Genomic DNA, 14,406 nt, shown 5'->3' on the forward strand with positions numbered 1-14,406 from the left:
CCGTCTTTCGATGATGTTAACAAACTCACAATTAATTTTTTTGCAAGTTTTTCCTAAAAAATTTAACGAAAAATATGTGAACGCAGCTTAGGTTACTTGTTACTTGTTTAGATAAATCTTCAAATAAATAAGCCACACTGAAGGGGAATATAAATATCGTAGTCAGACTAAGTCCAGACACGCCCAACAAAAAAATACCACCAACAAGTGATCTAGTAAACTTTAAGGAATATATGCTTAGGTAAAAAGACGTAACAGCAATTACGAAATCACTGGCAATTTTAAATAAAACAATCCCTTGAAAACATTTGTTGAAGTTCTTTGACAATTCACGTATGGACATGTAAATGGGACGAACTTTTTTAAAACAAGTAATTTTACTCGCATTAAAATGCTTGCACAACTCTCTAAGACACAACAAGTAAAATAACAGAAAGAGTCCTAAATTAAACCCAAATATCATTGAACCGTAATAAGTGACCACGTAAATAACGAAAATTACCGAAAGATTTGCAATTAAAAAAATTGCCACTACAACAATCAGAATCAAAATGACTTGGAGCAAAAAATACTTCAGTAAGTATTGTCCAACTGAAACAAACGAAATCGTGGTTCCGCTAAACCGAACCAAGCGCTTCTCAAGACTTAACATTTCGTTCAACACCCAATTGATTTTTTCCCGTCTCCTGTGTGAAAACCAAATTAAGGCAAAATTTTGCAAGTAAATACAAATGAAATGGAGGAATGTCACATAGCTCCGGAAATTTTGCCCAACACCGAACACTTTTACATACACTGTTAGGCCACTCAACATTACTAGCAAACTAATTACGAAATGGTTGGTCTTTTTGTATTTGAAAAAACCATTTTCCAGCACAAAAGTGGCAAGGCCGCACGAGTGCCAGATTTTTAACACTGGAACTACAACGTCTGGTATTGTTAAAGGGTGCCACATTTTTGGTAATCAATAACCACTTACACTTTTTGGTAATGATAAATGAGTAGGTGTGTCTTTATTTGGGGATCAGGGTAATAAACAAACAACACAAAAAATCTAATTAAAACAACCAAAATTATTATTATTACAATTCAACAAACACTTTATTTAATTTCCAATTTTCGAATTAACAACTGTTGACAATTAATTCAGTAAGTACAGTTGTTATGACTAGAGCTATGGTTCGGCCAGAGCTTGACTTAAATTCTCTGAAATGCATCACAAAAGTATTGACAATCTTGGGATTACTCTCGTGTTCCTTTCCCAAGAAAAAGCTAGTCTATTGCATTATTTTTGGCGCAATTGCCACTCTAACATGTATTGAAGGGTTGCGAGACTGCCCCCGAAAATACTCAACGCCCTTGGCAAAAATTACAACGATTTTGCAAAGATACTGCTCAGTTTTGTTGGTTTTCCTAACTTACTTTTTCAATATTTTGTTCCGAAAAAAACTTCTCAACGCGGTAAAAATTCTATCAAAAATCGACGAAACACTGAACTCCAAGCCTCTAAAGCCAGTAAAAATCAGAACCAAAGTGTATCTTGTGTACTGTTCAAGTGCGCTCGTTCTAGCGGCTATGACTACGTTTCATTTAATTTACGAAGCTCACGGTTTCAGTTACAAATGTGGGATACAGTACCACATTTGCAACACTGTGATTAGTGCAACCGTGTGTTTCATGATGCTTTTGATGTTGGAAATTTGGAGGAGATTTACAATTTTGAATAATTACTTAACAATTGTTTTGGGAGAAACCTGGACCAGTTTATCGGTTTATCACCTGGTGGAAATAAGCGAAATTCATTTTGATTTGTGTCAAGCTGCTGATGACCTAAACCGGTATTTTGAGGTCCAGGTTTTAACAATCTTTGGAGTGTCTTTCTATTTCTTCATTTCGACTTTTTTCTATTTTTTCACCACGGGAAATATAATTGCCACGTACGATAAACAGTTTTACATCCACAATGCTCTAATAGTCAGAGCTTTATTTCTCTTTTTCCAACTGTGGGCCACTGTTTACACATCGAGTCAAGTCACGAGAGAGGTACAGTCACGCTCAAACAGAATGACACCCCTAAAACTGCAGCCACAAAACTTTTCGATATGATACGGTCAATGTGTTTGTTGCTACCCTGCCTGGTTGGTAGGGGTGTCATTCTTTTTGATGGTGACTATACCATTTCATTTCATGAATTATTTCTAGTCGGAAAAAACGGCCGAAATTGTGCACACTACTAAAAGAAACACTTTGAATTCAAGCTTACGTGTTTGGGTAAATTATGCGAAAAATGGTTCGTTTTAATTTGAAATTGCAGGTCGAGTTGTTTTCACATCAAACGATATTCAAACGTGTTAATTTTACGGTTCTGGGCTTGTTTCCAATCGAATGGAATGTAATTTTCGGGGTCTGATGATTTAATTTTCGTGCTGTTGTTTCAACGTCTTTTTCAGATCGTGTGTGCAACTACTAATTATTTAATTATCTTGATACAATTCAACGACCACATTTTAAAGCTTTCGTAAGTAATCAATGACGGCGGAAAGGACTAAACACGATGCATAATTTATGACAATTTATTCCACCAATATGTGAGTGTAGGTACTTAAGCATAATTGTGTTATTTATTGTAATAGAATAAAATGAAACGTAGCCATTTCAACAAACCCTTAGAATTCGTAATTTTAGTTGCGAAAATTTTGGGAATTGTGCCCCTGTCTTCAGGGCCACAAAGAAAACGCGTTCGAGTTTTGTTAATTTTGAAACAAGTGTTGGGCTTTTGTGGGATTGTTTTCATATGTTGGTTGCATTTTTTTCACTACAGTTGCACAAAAATTAAATTTAGTTACTTGTCCTCAACTATTTCTAGTATCTTGAACGTTGGGTACAATGTCTTGATGTGTATTGGGACTTATTTAATATCAATTTTGTATGAAAAAAAGTACAGAAGTGTGAGCGTAGTGATTTCCAGTTTTGATCAAAGTATGGAGAGTAGAGTAAAAAGTCGTAAGAAAATTTCAACAGTCGAAACAATTGTTTTTGGTTTGAGTGTAACATTCGTGTTGGTGATACTTTGCGTTCAATTTGGACATTACTTTAGAAATTACAGGAGAAATAATTTTTGCATATTGTTTACAGTTTTGAGTTTAGTGATTACAACGGTCGTTTTCTTACTAAACTTTGTGTTATTAATAGGTGTTAGTAAGCGGTTTAAATTGTTAAATAAATACTTCAAATCGATTATTTTCTTGGCTGTTGATTATGAAAACTCTAATGTGAGTTTGGTGAGAGAAACTGAAGAATGTAGCAAATTGTGCCACATGTTAATGGTAACGGCAGAATTGGTTAATCAAATTTTTGAACTGTTTATTGCCATTGATTTTATGATATTTTTCTGCCTTTTAATTTTTCTTATTTTTTATCTCAGTGCTGATAATGACACTTTTCGTGATAGATTTCCCACCAAAATAGAAATGTATACAATGTTTTTTTGGACACTTGTCGCATTTTTAAAAACAGTTCTCACCACTTATGCGTTCAAATCAGTGGCTACAGAAGTACGGCCAATTCTGGTAAAAATTACGGTTTAACATTAACATTTCAGGCAAACCACTACAATCGTATTGTGCATTCAATTAGAAGTGAGTCAGTGATTCCCAAAAATTTGGTAACACATTATTTCTTTCTTAATTACCCACTCAGTAAAACATTTAAGGTGATTACAATTTCGCATCAATTAAATTTCTACAGTTCTCAGTTTACAGTCTTTGAGATGTTTCCACTGGAGTGGAGCAACTTGTTTACGGTAAAAATTGTATTTGTTTTGTAGAAACTGTCCATGTTTTCTTCCAGATATTGGTCAGTGCTATGATGTATTCAATTTTCTTTCTGCAGCTGAATGGTGGCAAAAATTACATTTTGTTCCTAAGTTAAAATAAAAAAAAGTATTTTGGACACATAATCGCCCCAAATTAACGTATTTTACAGACACAAGTATGCAAATGGTCGTTTCTTGGACACAATAGGTTTACTATTGTTTTGGAGCCGCTTTAGCTTTTAAATATCAAATACATTGTACTTTACGTTACATATTCGACAAATAAGAATAAGCATTCTTGCCAGGAAAAAAGGATATAAGGATGAAACAATGATTATTGGAAAATAAAAAGGAATAAAGAAGTGATTAGTTTGTGAAATGAAAAAAATACAACACAAAAATCAATTTTTTTCACTTGGCATTAAATAAAATGCACCTACCTTCGTATGGCTTCTGCGTTGGCTACTGTTTGTAGCAAGACATTAAAAATAAATAAACAATACCATTAATTTTTTTTATTTGCATGAAAGTTACAACAAGCGATATTTATCAATATTAAACAAAATAAAGAAGACATAATACGTTACAATATATGGCTCTCAAACTATTAAATTCAACACCTCACAAGATAAACAGAAAAAAATGCACCTACCTTTATATGGCTTCTGTGTTGGCTACTATTTGTAGCAAAAAAAAAACAACACCATTGGAAAATCTTTATTTGCATGAAAATTACAACAAGCGAAATAATGTTACGACTGTAAAAACAATCAGCACTACTTATTACAATTATGGATTGCTCTAATTGGTTAAATTACTAAGTAATTTGTCCAGCAAGAACCACGTGGAGGTTTAGAGCATTCTTGCCGGGAAAAAAGGATGGGGTAAACAATGTCTATTGGAAAATAAACGGGATTAAAGGAATTATTGGTTTGAGCCGATCAATGTTTAATAATTAGTTTCTATTACTTTTATATTCATTTATGTCCAGTTCGGCAGTGCACTTTTCTAAGCTTAAGCTCCCTCCGGGGAAGTTTCAAAGCTTTTATTTAGTGGAATTGCGTACAGTAGGTTGGTATGATAAACAGCTTTTACCGACTGTGTTTGTAACTGTCATCATTTTCAAGTTGAATGTTAAAAAAAGACTAGATAACGAAACAATACTGTAAATTTTAACACTGTTACTTGTTAGGAATAAATCAAGTTTTTATATGTGAGTATGTTTTCCCCATTTTTGCGCTTTTTACATATTGCGGCGTTTAGTTCGTATTTGTAGGTTAGAATAAGCGGCAAAATGGATAACACTCAATTTCCAATCCAAAAAATGGAAGTAGCAGCTCGAAACGTCGATAAATCCCTAGCCATTGACTGTGCTGCTCCGACTTTACTTGATTTAATGAATATACACCCACCTCAGACTGCCACTGCCAGTGGTTTAACTGACCACGATTATCCCGTCCTAAGCGGGGCTCCTCACGCTTTAAACAGCATGATTCAAATCAAAACTGCCAATAAAGTACCACTGCCACCCGAAATTTTGGAACACTTTAACCGTATCCTTTTATATTGCATTCCTAATAAAATAACCAAAAGTAACCTCAACTTTGCGTAGACATTCAATGCCATTGCATGATGGGGTTATTCCCCGAAATTAAGCGAGCGTGGTTAACCGTCGACAGCGATTTTTACGTCTGGTCGTATGAAGACAACACAGACTTGGCGTACTTTGACGGTTTGAATGAAACTATTTTAAGTGTCGGTTTAGTTAAGCCAAAGCCTGGCGTTTTCCACGCCTTCATTAAACACTTACTGGTTTTGACGACTGCTGTTGATATTGTTGTTTTGGGGGTCACGTTCACCGCGGGCCTCAATGGCCCTTTTGACGAAATACAGTTGATACCAGACCCTGTTTTTACCGTACCAACTGATGGTTCGACAATTACTGCCATCATGGGCACGTCTCTAGGCCGGTTGTTTTTGGGGAGTAAGGAAGGGTGTCTCTTCGAAATTGTTTATCAAGTAATTGTGCTCAATTTCGCAACGCAACAAAATAATTATCTTACTTTAGGCCGAAAGTGGGTGGTTTGGAAAACGGTGTAAAAAAATCAATCACTCGACTAGCGCTCTGTCGTTTCTTGTTCCCTCGTTTCTGAATGCGTTGAGTGAGGAAGATGGGATTGTTCAAATAGCTGTTGATAACAGTAGACACGTTTTGTATCTACTGACTGAAAAAGGCTCAATAGAGGCGTACGATTTGGGGATAAAGGGTGACTCCTTTAGTCGAGTCACTAAAATCGCACAATCGACTCTTGTCAATCAAGCTGTGAATATTGTAAAGTACGTTGGGTTAAATCACAAGATTAGAGTTCCGTAGCAAGTTTTTAGGACTTTGGACAGCCAAAACTTTCGACCAATCGTCAGTATTTCGGCAGTGGAAGCTTCAGAATCGCATCAGATTTATTTAGTTGCCGTAACTCAGACTGGAGTTCGTTTTTACTTGACTACACATACCCTCGTCAATGTTCCCCCAAACCAAAGACCCTACACCTTGTATCTGCTACATGTGCGTTTACCTCCGGGTTATTCAGCCAATATTACCATAAGGCCTAGGGCTGTACACATTGCACATCACAGCGATAGAAACCTACTTCTTTTATCAACAGTCAACGAAAAAGACGTGCTTTGGTGCGTTAGCTCAGATCTGTTTCCCTTCAGCCAAAATTTAATGGAAGCTTACACCACAATCAGCTTAGACGGACCAGCGTTAGCTCTAGCCGAGGTACTTCATTATTTTTATTATTCCCTAATAAACCGGCGAAAATGTACCAAATTTTACAAGCTAAACAATTAAAACAAATTAGAGAAAACCTATAAAATAATAATATAAAATAGCAATTTTTAGCCAAATTATTTAAGACAGTGTTTCATGCCACAATGATTAGTAATTCAGCTTTTAGATGATTTTGTTATCAGTGTTTATAAAATTTTCTAAGGTTCGTCAGGAAAGCCCCCTTGCTGCTATAACTCAAGAAGGGATCCCTTTAGTGGTGCGCCAGCACTCGGAACCACCGAAAAAATACGTCGTGCTGACATCACAAGGCGTTTACATTTTTTCAAAAATGCGTCCTGTTGATATTTTAAGACAGTTACTGGACGAAAGTCAGGGCTTGGATAACGACAACGTTAAGGCGTTTTTCATGATACAAAAAGAGGACCAGGCTTGTGCCACAAGCCTCATAATTGCGTCTTTGGACGTTGATGAAAATCTAGAACTGGCTGAATACGCAACTCGGGTGTTTTTCCTGTATGGGGGAGAGCCCAGGCTGGGGGCCCTCGGCACAATGAGCCAAACGAATTTATGTAAATTTACAATTTGAACCGTGATTTTTTTATTGTTGAATCAGTTACAGGGGCTTCCCCGTTTTCGCCAAATGTGGTGTCAACGCCGGCCCCCCACCATTTCCAACAGCCCCCACAACCGTCCAGCTTCACCTACCACCCGCCTTTTGACGCCAACAACCCGTTCGTGTTTTCGGCCAAACATAACGGACTTTACTTGTACTTTGGCAGGATTTTACGACCGATTTGGAACCGCAAATGTATCGAAAAGTTGTGTTTAGACGGCAAAAATATCGTGGTTTGTTTGCAGTCTAAATCACTTGGGTCGTAATTAATTTGCTAATTTTAGAACGCTAGCACTATAACAAGTGACCACTGTCGCTGGATTTTAAACTATCTAACAACTCTGCATAATTTTCTCCTAACAAACACCCAATTAGCAGTGTGCGAAAACTCGAGTCAACACTTGGACACAACACTAAACATCTCCAAGTTTAATGCAACAAATCGCCTGAATCACACCATTCAAGATGCGCAAGTTGAGGAGCGCTTATCACTAAACTCTCTCAAATTGTTCGTGTGCCACTGTTGCCAAGTCATGGGACTTTGGCGGATTTTATGCGAACACCAGTTCCATGTTCTGATCGGTTCGTTACCAGCGAACCATCAGACTATTTTACAAGATACCACTTTTAAAGACCTGTTCTTGTACGGACAAGACATTTGTTCCTTGCTGATCACCACTTTGGTTGATAGTTATCTGGGTGATAACGCCTCAGTCGACTCGATTAGTACCAAGTTGAGAGAAGTTTGCCCACATTTGTACAAAATCGAAGATGCGGCATTTTCGAAAGCCAACGAAATGCTGAAATCGTCCCGAAACATACAAAACGTTGACGAAAAGGAAGAAATGGTCATGAATGCACTTGAATTGTGCAAATCTATCGCACCAAACATTAATTTACCGGGGATTTGTAAACAATTTGTTACGCTTAAAGCCTATCATGCTGTCATTGACTTGTGCATAACTTGTGCCAAAAAAGTCGATCCGGATAACATAGCGCAGCATTTTTATAAAAATGATTCGTCCGTTGCGGACCAAGAAGGCCGAGATTTCTACCACAAAAGGTAAATTCAAATAAGTTCGTTCCTCGTAATTAAATTGTTGTCCAGGTTGAATATTTACAAAGAAGTGTTTAATATGTTGGACACGTTATGTACCGAAAACACCCCAAATTTGAGTATCAGTTCTGGAATGCCGCTAGAAAGTGACGCCCGATTGCTGGTCAACCAATTAATCAGCGATATTTTGGAATACCCGGACGAAATTTTACACGTGGCTCTGTATGATTGGATGATGAAGAAACAACTGAGCAGCGAACTAATTAAAGTCAATAACACGTCCCTTGAAACTTATCTGCTTCACACGTCGCAACAGAACCCCGAAAATGTTGCTGTTGTCGACTTGTTGTGGAAATATTACGAAAATAATAATAACCACGCAGCTGCCGCCAAAATCCTTGATAGTCTGGCGTCAAAAACGGGGTAACTAATTTTTTTGTTTGCGATTTCGTGTGATTATTTTTTTCCTGTAGGAATTCGCTGAATTTGAAAGAGCGTTTGGAGTATTTGACACGTGCCATAATGTGCATGCGGAGTGACAAAGTGGGCTATGCCCCCTATTTGGGGGTTTTCCTGCGGGATCTTGAGGATAAAATGGAAGTGGCTAAAGTGCAAGAGCAGATTTTGGACGCTGTGATTGGCTTAAGGGAGTCACACCCGGCAGCTGAGGACGCGATCAGGGCTTTGAATTCTGGGTTGTACCAGATTTCGCAAGTAAGTGGCTTGGAATAATTTTTGTGTTTTTATTGTGGTTTCATAGTTGTATGAAAATTTCGCTGACCCGCTCGAGCTGTGGGAATGCCAGCTTGCCATTATCGACTGTGCTGGGTACACAGACGAGAATTTAATTGAGAAAATTTGGCGCAATATTTTGAGGCGTGAAATTAGGAAAAGTACCGGCAATCCCAATAACAGAATGGCCCAAATTTTGGCCAAAGTCAAGCACGTGGCGCGACAAAGTGGCACTTCAACCCAGTGTTTCCCCATTGGTAAAAAAAAATAAAAAAATTCGGTTATTTATCGTAATTTTTTAGCATTTCTTGTTTCCGAACTGGAGCAATTGTCGACGTATTTAAAAGCGGACCGGTCTTTTGTTCCCAAAGCTTTCGTCGCGATGGAATTTCCGCTTGAAAGTCTGCTTGAAATTTACAACAGGCTTATATCTTCCATTTCTGAGATTCAAATTTGGCAAAAGGAAGAGAACGAGTTTCATTTATTTGAAGCTGTGGCTGCACTTATTGAGACGTTTCTCAACAGTCATGAAGCGTACAACAGCGTGCAAAAGTAAGTCAAGTGAATATCTATTGCGTTTTAATTTTTTTTTTGTAGGCGAAAAATTATTTCGCAGTGTCAGGACACAGTGGCCAGTCTTTTATCAATTTTGTACAGTAAAGCCAACACTGAGGAACTAATCAATATGTTGAGAGGCATTCAGAGCAAATTGTCAAGGTTGTAAAACGGGAAGTTTGTGCCTAGATTATTGTGTTCACTAATTTGAAATATTGGTCTTATTTTATATTTTAAGAATTTACAAACAAATAAACTGATTTTTTCTAACTAGTCGTTTATTATCCCATCCATTTCTTCCTGATCTACAATGAGGATTATTTCATCGTCGTCGTTTGTACATTCAGGTTGTGGGTCATTCTTTTCCTCTACTTTATCACTATTTTTGTTTGCTTCCTCCACATTACTTGCGTCTTTTGGTTCGCTGTTATCAGCTTGTTCCACATTTTCCTTATCCTGTGGGGGTTCAGGAGACTTCTGTTTGTCTAGTCTGTCTCTAATCAACTTGATTTTCTTCTTCTGTGTTTCGGGTTCAGTTTCATTTTTATCTTTTGGTTGTTCGGTCTCGGAGTCACTAGAAGTTATGACAATTTCCTCATTTTTCGGTATTTCAATTATGACATCGTCATTATCGGAGTCATTATGCTCCTCAACTGGCGTTTGTTGCGTATTTTTCTTGCTAGCTTCCAGCATAAGTTGCGACCTGATGGCCCTTGCCCTCGCCTGTAACTCAAGAAGCTCTAAAACGCTCATTAAATTTTCTTCTTGCAACGGTGCTTCTTTGAGTTTATTGGTTTTCTTGTCTTTTTCCTTCTTAATTTTCTTGCCTTTCGATTCCTGTTTGACCTTTGCATGTTTCTTCCTTTTCGACTTGACTGCGCTTAGGTTATTAAAGAAATGACTTGACTAAATAACAACTCACCTGAATCCACGTCAATTACAAAATCATCGTCACTCACATCGTCAAGCGATATTATATCAATTGGTTGCTTCTCCTCTTCAGGATCAGTCGAGCTACTGTCCTCATCGAGATTTTGGCCATTAAAAATATACTTTAGTCTCTTGTTTGAGATTCCTAACAACTCTTCCAGAAGCATTGAATTGAGCTCTTCTATATCTAAATCCTACTTAATTATTAACACCAAAACCGTTTTCACTCCTTACTCGTATGCATTCTGGGGCCATACTCTTGATTTTTTTGGGCTTTATTATCTTCAAAACCTCTTTCATCAACTTGACACGATCGTTCACATAATACGACAATTCGTGGATGTCTTCCTCATTATCGGAATCAGACTTCTCAATTAGCTTGCCTATTTTGCTCTTTTCTTTTTTAGATTTCATGATTTACGTTTTTTTTGTGAGATTTGACATAATAACCTCACATTTTTATTTACATGTCAAACAGATTGGTAGCGCTGCTAGAATCGAAATAAAAAGTATCTAGATATTTCCCCAAAGATTCGAATTCAAAAATTGAGTGTGATAACATTTTTTGAGTTTATTCACCTTATCTACTGCATGATTCAACCACAGAAACAATTAAAAAATGCATTAATTAAGTGAATGTGGTCACTGTGGTAGTTACCATTCTTTTCTACATTTAATACGGTTTTGTAAATTTTTTTGAAAAAGGAATCATAGCCTACTAAATATCCTGAGAAAAGTCCTAAAGAGTTTAAAAAAAATTGGAACAATAAATGATTTAGTATGCAATTAGCAATTACTACAAGACCCGAAATTATAATAATTAATTAACGTAAAGTAGTTTACTCGTAACGAAGCGTACTTGAGGAAGAGAGGATTATGAAATGAATAAAACAAACTTTAGTATTTATTTAGTATTTTTATTAAAAAAATCGGAAACAAGGTTCAAGTGACTCCACAAAGCTGAATAAATTTAAAGCCTGAAGACCGACAAAGCCGGTGAATATAAAATATCAGTAGACAGCACGCATCAGTGAAAATGGCGGGAAGTTGAGATTCTTCACAGTATTCACATCTATGTGATAAAGAAGAATCGTGTAATAAATTTAGTTTGTCTCAAGGTCCGCAGGTAGATCGGAGGGTAACCTGACTTACTGTAGTAAACCTTGAATGATGTATGTGTATATGCGACAAGGAACCTGTCGACGACTCCACACTCGTCTCATACGCAATAACTAAAGAAAACAAGTAAAAACACCCACCTGAAGTGTTGAAATAGAGGCGAATTGGACGGTAGTCCATGGAGAACAGGAGAACATCTTCGAGTTTAGATGCAAGGTCACGTAATTAAAATAGCTTCTGGCACTTTTGGCGACCTTGAACCCGGCCGAGGTTACATGAATACTACTTTTTTTCCAGATACAATTACTACGCATTGCTTCGGCTTGTTTAATGCGAAAATAGCGATAACACCAAGCGGATTTATCAGACTGATTAGTAAATTTTACACAAACTGATTTGTGATTTCTATTTTTAATCAGAAAAGTTATAAGCGGCCTTAGCAGTTTCCGGTTTGTTACCCTGACCCATTCATAATCCCAACACTTATAAAACGATCCATCAAGTAGAGATTTTTTTATGACTCCCGCAGATTTAACAACTTCAACGAGATACTTTATCGCAGAGGATGTAAAATACATCAACTCCAGAAGACTGTGTTTGCAACATAAATGTTTTTCTCTGAGAAAACGGAATGAAAGAGTTACCTTGAACCCAACACGAGATTTTATGGTCCGTAATTTAGAAAAGTTAAAAAATGCTTTATTGCCAAAGATTGGTGTGGAATACCAAACACACATAAAAGGAAAAAAAAGAGAAAACATCAGCAAGGATAAAAAGCTTCGTAATTATCATAAGGATAAAGCAAAGACCCTGCTATCAGGGTTAATTTTTACAATTTTACTGGGAGATCAGTGGAATAAAATTTCAGTGTTTCAGTTAAATGTGTGGATTTTCAGTTAGATTTAAGCGTTGGCGTTTGGTGTTAATAGCGGTTCGGTTGCAGGAAATGTCTGAAGTCTTGGTTCTGGTCAGTAGACGCGACCGCATCGTTTTGTAACGGTGTTAAAAGTGTAAGGAGTCCGTGAGGTACGCCACTGGTGTCGCACGCCGGTCGCCGGTGGGAAAGTCGGGGCCCAGTCAAGCCGAGCAAAGGTAGAGGAGGACGAGGTAATGATGATGATGAGGCGAGCAGGAGCAGGAGATCGGCAAAGTGCAACGCATGGAAGCGTAGTTGTCAATTGTCACCGTCAAAGGGGGGCACCGGCATCCCCTCTATTGTTCATAGCCGGCCCATGTGCGGCGGTCGCACTTTTCTGCTGATGCTTTTTATGCGGATGAACCGACAGTGTAAAGTCACGCTAGTGGAAGCGAGGCGGCGGCGGCACTCCGTCCTAGTGGCAGTAATTCCATGTCGAGCCGATAAGCGGCTACCGGCTGCTCTGCTCCACTTACTTCAGACGTGGCAAAGCAAAGCAAAGCTCACCGGAGACACCAGTGACGTCCTGACGCGATCGGTAACCGCCTTGCCTCCGTCACCGACGCGGTGTGTAGTAATGATAGTCGTGATGTTGTTGAATGAGCAGAGGGTGGGGAAGGGCTGAGGGGTGGTGAACTTTATTGATTTTTAGGGTGACACTGACAACTACCGTTGACTGAGTTCGCGATGGAGGACTTGCAAACGAAAAAAATCATGCACACTCAGCCGGCCCCAAAAAACTGAACGTGTCCCCGGTGTCGCTTGCTTGCGCTTTTTCCTGCCACTTTGGCTCAGTTTCGTCGAGTTTGTGGCGAGTGGTTTGTGCTGCTGTTGAGTGTTTTTGAATTTGAAACCGGTGGAATGTGTTGTCGGTCAAACGCAGCGCTGTCGGCAGTGCACGCCTCGGCCGCAGCTCGCGTCAACCGTGTCACGCTGTAAAAATGGCAGCACTTGGTGGCTTGGATCATTTTTGCACAAGGCCTAAGAAGAAATTTAGTTGACCCTGTTGCCATTGCTCCCCGACCAGAAAAGGCCAGCGGCAAAGCCAGCAAAGGTGGGCGTTTGTTGCTTGCGTTCGTTTGCGTCTCTTGCCTCCCGGACCCGTTATCTCACCGTAAACATCACCAAACAATCGCCAAAACACACATTTTGCATCACAAATGCACTTTTTACACCGGGACACTAAAAGAAAGCTTCCTAACCTAAAAAATTATGACCTTAATCGCTGTCATAACTGTCAAATTTTTTCCGAATTTTTTACTTGGACCATAGCCGATTGTAATCGGCCGACGGAATTAACGTTTTTGTTTGTTGGGATTGCGTTTTTTGTGGGTATTTGTTTGTAAATTTGCGTTTAGCGGCGACTTTCAAATGCCGGCCGGCAAGACAGGTAACTGCATAATAGCATATCAACAATGGCGGCAGCCAAACATGCGCTATGGTTTGACTTGAACAGTGTTTACTTGATGTGTTTCTTGAGAAGTTGTATTTAGATTCGGTGATTCTAAAATTAACGTGTTTTAAATGAAAGTAGATAAAAATTGAGTGAATTCGTCGAAGATGTTGTGCAGTGATCGTTTGTTGATACCTGTGGATAGTTTAAGAGTGTTTGGTTCGCATCAATTTGTTTGTTAGAGAAAAGTCCAGTGGTTGTAGTTATGAGTCGGGTATCCCGAAAATCGCGAAAAATTTCAAAAATTCCCACCGTGTGACGCTGGCAGCATGAGACAAGGTCGCGCCGGCCAACGGAAAGCAAGATGTAAATTTCTTTTAATTTATTAATAGCCCACCGCGTTCCTAGTTTGCCCAATATAGGTTAGAAATACCGCTCGCACACATAACCTATGCGTCGAAGGGGGTGTAACCCGAGTTTGCAGTA

At 38.4% G+C, this 14,406-nt stretch overlaps 3 protein-coding genes and 1 non-coding gene across 13 annotated transcripts in view; 3 read left to right on the plus strand and 1 right to left on the minus strand.

Annotated features, from left to right (window-relative positions):
* Positions 1-2,104: 2,104 nt before the first annotated feature.
* LOC107399294 (uncharacterized) lies at positions 2,105-4,101 on the plus strand. The gene is made up of 4 exons (XR_010333910.1): positions 2,105-3,554; positions 3,602-3,664; positions 3,713-3,802; positions 3,850-4,101. It is a non-coding gene; the product is annotated as an uncharacterized LOC107399294 (transcript).
* A 773-nt stretch (positions 4,102-4,874) lies between these two features.
* Positions 4,875-9,832, plus strand: Nup154 (Nucleoporin 154kD). Of its 2 annotated transcripts, none has more exons than XM_008192132.3 (13): positions 4,875-5,027; positions 5,078-5,367; positions 5,427-5,833; positions 5,883-6,151; positions 6,200-6,593; positions 6,808-7,174; positions 7,219-7,451; positions 7,503-8,281; positions 8,327-8,698; positions 8,749-8,989; positions 9,036-9,264; positions 9,310-9,559; positions 9,605-9,832. In XM_008192132.3, the coding sequence occupies exons 2-13, from the start codon at positions 5,109-5,111 to the stop codon at positions 9,729-9,731; spliced, it is 3,927 nt and encodes a 1,308-aa protein (XP_008190354.1). In that variant the 5' UTR covers positions 4,875-5,027; positions 5,078-5,108; the 3' UTR covers positions 9,732-9,832. The 2 variants fall into 2 exon arrangements, with proteins under 2 accessions (XP_008190354.1, XP_064212201.1); XM_064356131.1 differs by having other exon boundaries at positions 4,885-5,031.
* Positions 9,766-10,987, minus strand: LOC103312170 (uncharacterized protein). 2 transcript variants are annotated; one of them, XM_008192131.3, is made up of 3 exons: positions 10,727-10,987; positions 10,485-10,686; positions 9,766-10,437 (listed from the first exon to the last, which is right to left on the minus strand). In XM_008192131.3, the coding sequence occupies exons 1-3, from the start codon at positions 10,904-10,906 to the stop codon at positions 9,833-9,835; spliced, it is 987 nt and encodes a 328-aa protein (XP_008190353.1). In that variant the 5' UTR covers positions 10,907-10,987; the 3' UTR covers positions 9,766-9,832. The 2 variants fall into 2 exon arrangements, with proteins under 2 accessions (XP_008190353.1, XP_015832871.1); XM_015977385.2 differs by having other exon boundaries at positions 10,485-10,679; positions 10,727-10,867.
* Positions 10,988-14,005: 3,018 nt separating this feature from the next.
* The window catches only part of Chi (Chip), a 30,400-nt gene continuing 29,999 nt past the window's right edge, over positions 14,006-14,406 (plus strand). For 2 of the 8 annotated variants that reach the window (XM_008192127.3, XM_015985513.2), the window contains exon 1: positions 14,006-14,286. In XM_008192127.3, coding sequence (XP_008190349.1) covers positions 14,250-14,286 — 37 coding nt within the window. In that variant the 5' untranslated portion in view covers positions 14,006-14,249. The remainder of the gene's footprint in view (positions 14,287-14,406) is intronic. The other 6 variants (XM_008192124.3, XM_008192125.3, XM_008192129.3 and 3 more) reach the window with 3 other exon arrangements.

Source organism: Tribolium castaneum, chromosome 4 (assembly GCF_031307605.1).
Source record: "Tribolium castaneum strain GA2 chromosome 4, icTriCast1.1, whole genome shotgun sequence".
In the NCBI taxonomy this organism is placed as follows: Eukaryota; Metazoa; Arthropoda; class Insecta; order Coleoptera; family Tenebrionidae; genus Tribolium; species Tribolium castaneum.